The sequence below is a fragment of the Sprattus sprattus genome, assembly GCF_963457725.1.
Source record: "Sprattus sprattus genome assembly, chromosome: 20".
Lineage (NCBI taxonomy): Eukaryota > Metazoa > Chordata > Actinopteri > Clupeiformes > Clupeidae > Sprattus > Sprattus sprattus.
The window spans coordinates 11,586,164-11,593,564 of record NC_137918.1 but is presented as its reverse complement, the minus strand read 5'-3'; the positions used below and the strand labels follow the sequence as shown (position 1 = coordinate 11,593,564).

Here is a 7,401-nt window from a genome sequence, read left to right as displayed (position 1 = left end):
CAGAAAAATATCCACTGAACAACAACAACGTCTGCAAATAGGTTATGACCATGCAATGGCCACCACAGTAAAAACTCCCTGGCAACTCTTCAAAGCACCATTTCAATTATGCTGTTCTCTGCATCCACACACACACACACACACAACTGTGGAAGGGAAACGGAATAATAAACATCCCTTTCAGATGCACGTCCATGGAGGCATTATGGTTATTCACTGTCCTTGAAGGACATTCCGCATTTCTGTCAAGAGTCGTCAGAACAGAACCGCTCAGAGGATTTAATTAACTTACTTAGTAGGTCTCCCGAAGGCCATGTTGTCCTCCTGAAGAGAAGAACAAAACAAAACAAAACAAAACAAAAGCGCACAAAACAATAAGGGGCGTTTTCAACAGACAATTTAATACATGATAATTCAATGTTTGCACGAAATAAGACTGAAAACATTTGGAGGGCATTCAAAAAAGCATTAAGATCTTTTAACATTAAAATCTTGCTTCGGGAACGAATAATGTAAGGGGAGGGGGTAAAAAATAAATCAACTAATGAGTAACACTTAAGTAACGCATCTGTGTACCAATTTCACACCGCCCCACCCCAGACGAAGAAGCTCGGCAGTCGATACCACAACGTCTCCTCTCGGTGGGTAAGACGACACCCTCCTCTCATCTCATGTTGCCCTGTCTCTGCTCTCCTTGGAGGGCTTCACTTCTGGCCTTGGGAGCCAGGCAGCAGGAGGATATTCCCAGTGTGTGTGTGTGTGTGTGTGTGTGTGTATTGTGAGGTTAGGGGGTGGGAGGTAAAGAAGAAAGCAATGGTGGAAAGACATTCCTGTGTGTGTGTGTGTGTGTGTGTGTGTGTGTGTGTGTGTGTATGTGTGTGTGCTTTTAGGACTGATGTGTGTGTGCAATTAGGACTGATACTGGCGATGGTGGAAAGACATTGCCATGTGTGGGAGTGTGATGGGGTCTGCGACTAGTCATTGTTCAATATATACACTAGATGATTTGCTGTCATGGAGATGTGCTAACAATTCCCTCAACTGTGTGCAACCAGCATTTTACGGTCTGCAAACAAATAGTGGTGTCATTTGAAAGGGCCTCTTGACTCAGTGGTCTGTGCTGATTCTCTGAAGCCTTTGGCCTATACAATCCGTGTGCTATTGTTTTTTCCCCCTTTTGGTTTGTTGGGGGTTGGGAGATAACAGCATGTGCTTGCTGCGGGAATGTTAGAGAGCTCTATTGAACCACACACCAGTCTCCCGGGGATTTCTACAGTCTCCGAGAGATCGTCCACGAGGATGCATTTGTGCCGTCGCTGAGAAACAAGAAGGGCAAGGCGACATTTTGAGTATTGGCTTCTGCGGTTGGACCCTCGACCCTCCCGCTTAAACCACCAAGCAGTCTGGCTTCTTTTAAAAAGCTTTCAGATATGCCACGTGTTTCAAGGTTTCCAGGACAAGCCCAAACTTTTATTGAATACAGGCCACAGCACTGGTTGTTGTCTGTCTTGCATCTTAGTGAGAGCTGCATTGACAACCATGACTTCATACAACAGTTGTGATGATCACATCTACTGACTTCTTGGAGCTCGGTCAGCTCATGGCATCTGTTTAGTGCGGTTATAACAAGTTCTCTTCAAAAGCGTGCCTCGAATCTCACGCCAAGACAGTTCAAAGAAGTGGAAGTGTGTGATAAACAGAGGTAGCCGTATCATGTAAACATCTGTCTGTGCTGTACTCACCGAGACAAAGTAGGGCCCTGCAAAGTCTCGGATCACGCCCGCTGATGTGCAAATCCCTAGGTGTCCTATGAACGGCAGGAGCCATCTGAAGAGAGAGATGAAGAAGAAGAATCAGGAAGAGAGAGATGGAGAAGAAGAATCATGAAGAGAGAGATGGAGAAGAAGAATCATGAAGAGAGAGATGGAGAAGAAGAATCATGAAGAGAGAGATGGAGAAGAAGAATCATGAAGAGAGAGATGGAGAAGAAGAATCATGAAGAGAGAGATGGAGAAGAAGAATCATGCTGGATGTTGTGCTAAATCCACCATAGCTACACCAATGAAATAACAATAATAATAATAATAATAATAATAAATAATTCATTTTATTTTTAACGCACTTTTCATTCACAGGAATCTCAGAGTGCCTAGGACAGGGCAGCCTAGAGGAATTGATCTCACACAGATCACAACACAATTCTTAATATCATGTCATGAAGGCACACCAAATCTACGGAATAAATGACTCATACCCAATGACATACAGTACACTGCAGCACTTATTCAGATACACGAGTAGGGTTTCACATCCAGACACTGGCGACAGGTGTCAATCATTTGCGGCAGTAGTGTGTGAGCAAAGCCATGGACTAAATGGAATAACTTTCATAAAAATGTATTTCATCCCCATACAGCAGGATATTTAATCTATGTACAGTCTCGGTTTAGGATATAGGCTATAATGTTTCACAAATGCTCAGTTGACAGACTTTTAGAGCTGCACTCATGTTAAGTTGACACGTGTTCCTATGGTATATGGTTGTATGCAGTATATGCTCTATAAAAAATTTCAACTGTAAGGGATGAGTGACCGGAATGGCAAAGGGAAGTAGGACAGGGCCAGAGTAGTCTTCTAAATACAGTTCTGTCCATGCGATTATTAATATCTGATGGATGCATAGAAAGGGAGCACTTGACCTAGATAACATAAAAGAGCAGTAGATGCAGAGGGTGAGAGTAAATGTCTAGAAGACGTTACAGTCTGTTAAATCAAATACAATTAAATTAAAAACGCTACAGTCTCTTAAGTCATCTTCCACCCTTTAATTGCAGAGGCTTCGTACATCTACGTCAACCTATAGGCCTAATTCATGGGGTTAACAAATCTACATCGCCTGGTCATACTGTCAGAAGAATACAATGACAGGTGCTGACAAACATCAGCTAGGCAACTGTTATTCCAGGAGGAATGGGGGCACTTCACGATCACGACAGAACCGATCACACGACGTGAATGCAGATGTCTCCTCCAGCGCAGGGGTGCAATAGAGTGTCCCGCTTGGGGAGAGAGGGGTTGCGAGATGACAGTGTCAGTGGCACACTCTGTCTTTGTAGTAGGCTACCCGTGGAGGGGATCGATGGATGGCTAACAAGAGAACACGGTTTTAGCTGCATTGTCCTCGGTACAATACAAAACTGCAGACATTATAACGATGCCGTGATAACAACTGATGGCGCACGGAGGAAAATAAGGACATCAGACATCATCATGTATTAGAATATTATAAAAATCAGTTGCCATTTGAGAATGTTGAAATACCAATAGACCCCCTGGTACTTATGAGACGTCACCCTGTGGATGTAAGTTAACTAAGTTAGCGTAATCAAGTTACGATGCCAGTGTTGTCACCTGGACATTATGTTTAACGTTCAGTACAGAAACATAATACAATATTAGCATACCGGCAAGTTACCAGGCTAACGACCAGCGATAAAGTGAACATTGAGATGGCTGACGTTAGTATAGATAGCGTATTACAAATCTATTACGTATATCCAGTTTTACAAGCTAACTGCATTAACGTCTGTAAAACTCTACGTATCCAACTATGGCATTTCCCTTGTGCTGCTGTCACGAACTCATCCAGCGTCAGAGAAAAAGGCTTCCAATTGCTAACATTAGTTACCACCTTGCAAAACATGAACATAGGATGCTTCAGACACTCACGATAGAACAGGTATAGGCGTCCAGACAATACAGTAAGGATAACGACTTGTAATAGGATCTATCCTCTCAACAGCTATGTTATAATTCTTCGTAGTTTCTATTTCGACAACATCCGCCATCACCAACAGTGAAAAATGAACTTCATGCGTTCCGCTTCCTGGAAGCTGCTCTCGCCGAAAAGAGCAGCCGCGCGCTTCCGGGGTCCCAGCTAGGGAAGTTTCAGAGGGAGTCGATTCTGTCACAACTAGGCCATTAGTTTTGTGGAGTGTGGATATCAAGATTTTGTCAACCAATTTCTGAATATAAACATATTTGCGGATATTTTTAATAATAACATTTTTTTTTTAAACATCATTAAACCACAGTCTTTTTAATGTGTTTAATTGGAGGCTCCCTTCACATATGAAGAGACACGCAGAGACAGAGAGAGACCTCTTACACACACACATACTACATGTAGAGGGTCAGGTCCCAATGTAGGCACCTTGCTCTCTCATACTCAAACACAGAGCGAGAGAGAGAACCAACCTTGTCCAACTCTCCCAATTTTGCCCATTTTATTTGAGGTGAGTCTATACAGCTATAGCAGGTGTCTGAATGATTAATCTCCACTCCACTACACAACACTACACACCTCTGTTCACGTTGTTGCATGATTAACTCAACTAATGCTGTATGTCTAAAGGGTGGAGTGCCTATGAGTGCAGTGGAATACATGAGTAGTTGAACAATGTCATTAGATTATGTATTCAGTTTGAGCGAGTGTGTTAAGCTATTTCATGAAATGAAGAAAATGAACAAAGAAAGAAGATAATAACACAATAACTAAAAACAGGGGAAATGTGTGAGAGAAAAACACCTTGCACAGTTAAGCCCCGCAAATTCATGGAGACCCTGAGGCAGGACTCACATTTTCCTGAAACAACACTTTCTCAAGCAAAGTGTTAAAAACCGCCTTTAGGTTGATTTACAAATCACCGGTTGTAGTCTACAGATGCCAAAAGGTGAAGAAAATTGAATGTGTTGCTTCATTGCATGCATGTCGGCACATAGGCTATTTCAGCTATGGAATTATGTTCTAATTCTATGATTGCATTCTATTCCCTGTTCCATGTGCAGAGGATTCTGGGGTTGCTAGGCGATTCATCTGGGCCTGGTGAGGAAATGGAGGCAGTGGTGGTTAAACCCATGGGAGAGAGCCGAACAGCGGCTGCATGCAACATCCTCCATACTAGCCCCCATTAAACGTGACAGGTGATATATGGCACAAACAGTGAAAACAAACTACTCAGCAAAAGCAGCCAGACGTTGATAAACGAAGGCGAGGTGACACAGATACCGCAAGCTCATCACGGCGGCGCCGGGGGAATTCTCGGAGCGGAATGCCGCCGCCAGTGTCACAGCTGCTTCAATAGCTGGCCAGAGCATCCAACCCAATTAGACCGGAGGATGTGAAGCAGAGAGGCTGCTACTCCCAGCCGTGTGTGTATTTCTTTCAGGGCGAGAGGGATCCTTTGTTAGAGGTCTACCGACTTGGAATGTGAAAATGTCTCCCTTTCTTTTCTCCACCTTGGTCTATTGGCTCTTTGAAGTGCAACAACGTTGTTAAATTTGTCTCTTTGTTATTATCTGTAAAAGGATGACATTGGGCTGACCTTGAAATTTGATGTAGGCCTACGTATTGAAGCCGAATATATTATGACCCCAAGGTGTAGAGGCGTGAAGGACAGACAGCTGTGATGAAAGAAGAAGAATAGAGCATATAATTGAGGTTCAGACAGAAGGGCAGTAGCTTTCTGCATATCTTTCTGTTATCCACCACCACCACACTTTTAATGCCTTGAAACCTGTACCGACACACCATTTCTTAATACACATTCATGTCCCTTAGTCTGATGTTCCATGCCTATTTCAGGTCCGCTTCAGGTCCGTTTCTATTCTCTATCTGTGCTTCTTCAGCTCAACTAATAGAGCAAGGAGCTTATACTAACAACAACAAGGTTGTGGGTTTGATTCCCAAACAGTGCATATGCTGATAAAATGTATACCTATATAGTCCTATAAGTTGTTTTAAATGAAGCATTTGCCAAAGTATATGCCAAGGTTTCCTTCACAGTAATGGTTATCTGGCCACTGTAGCAGACCTTGTGAAATATTCCATGAAGCAGAATGTGGAGATGGTTGTAAGATCCAAGCTGTCACTGCTTCCCATCACACCCTTGACTCTCTTTCTCTGGCTGCATCCTTGGTGGCCTTCTCTCTCTTCACACATCTGCCTCTCCCTGGAGAAACCCCTGCATGTTACCAACCGCAGAAAAGAGCAAGTCAAACATTACTGAGCCCTCAGCTAACACAGACCCTTGTGTGACATTTGTTCATGCCATGCCAGATCCACTGGAGATTAATTTGCTCCCCTGACGGCCCATGATGCATCGCTATTAAAGCGGGAATATATCGACAGTTGAGCTGGATTGGTGGCGAGAGCCAGGGAGGCTCTCATGGCAATGAAAACGACATGGGGGCCACCAAGGTGAACAAAAATGATTAAGTCTCCTGAGGTTTGCTGTTCTTAGCAGGTCAAGTTGTGCACTTATGGAAGATAAAGTAGGTTTAAGAAATTGAAACAATTGGTTTTCCAAATGACTCAATCAATATCAGACTACGTTTTTTCTTTGAGAGCTAAAATTTGTTATAATAATAATAACAACAATAATAATTGTTATTATTGGTACTATTGATGGTTAGTAGCCATAGTAATAATAATAAGCCTTAGAACTATAATAATAACTACAGCAACATTAGTTATGAAATGATACAAGGTCAAATACAAAAGTACAAATGTGTTGTTCTATATTCTATGTCTGTTTTTTATTAACAGCTTTTGGTATTGATTTATTGGTTTACACTAGGCTACAAAGGAAGAAAATAACAGAGGAAAAACGAATCTAAAGACACACAGCACCCCCTTGTGGACGTAATATTTCTCAACCGTTCCCAACAACGTCTTTAGGCCTGACAGTAGGGCCTACCAAAGGAGGCCACAGTGGTCACCATCATCAGCAATACAATTTAAAGATGGATACTTTATGAAGCATGTTTAGGTAAGAGAAATAACAAAACAATTTTGTCCTTCTAGAAAAAGACAGGGAAACACTAAGTGTGAAGTGCAAATAGCAGTCCATGTACAGTGCCCTCCACAAATATTGGCACCCCTAGTGAATATGAGCTAAACAGGCTATAAAAAAATGTCTTTGCTGTTAATCCTCTTGGTTTTTCACTCAAAATATTCACAAAAATCTTACCTTTTCATTGAAGTAAACTTATTGAAAGAAAAAAAAACTGACATTAAATAAATATTTTTCCCCAAAACATGTGTGCCACAATTATTGGCACCCCTAGAAAAATCTTTAATTAAAATGTAACTGAAGTATATTTCCAGTCATATTTAACATTTTTAAGTTCACCTGTTTGATAAGGAACTCTCACGAGGTCAACCATGACTTCCAGTTCCACTGGCGTACAAGGTGACACAGGTCAAATTCCATTAGTCATTCATCACTATGAGAAAGACCCAAGTAACACAATGACGATGTGCGACGAAAAGTTGTTGAGCTGCACAAATCAAGAAATGGACACAAGAAAATCTCTAAACAGTTGAAAATACCCATTTCC

The 7,401-nt window shown here is 42.0% G+C and overlaps 1 protein-coding gene across 1 annotated transcript in view; it reads right to left on the bottom strand.

Moving 5' to 3' along the window:
- The window catches only part of tmem222b (transmembrane protein 222b), a gene marked incomplete at its 3' end in the record, with an annotated part of 7,000 nt that extends 3,140 nt beyond the window's left edge, over positions 1–3,860 (bottom strand). Inside the window, exons 1-3 of the mRNA XM_080858868.1 lie at positions 3,730–3,860; positions 1,743–1,827; positions 293–324 (exon numbers count right to left, since the gene is read on the bottom strand). Coding sequence (XP_080714994.1) covers positions 293–324; positions 1,743–1,827; positions 3,730–3,848 — 236 coding nt within the window. The 5' untranslated portion in view covers positions 3,849–3,860. The remainder of the gene's footprint in view (positions 1–292; positions 325–1,742; positions 1,828–3,729) is intronic.
- Positions 3,861–7,401: the final 3,541 nt, after the last annotated feature.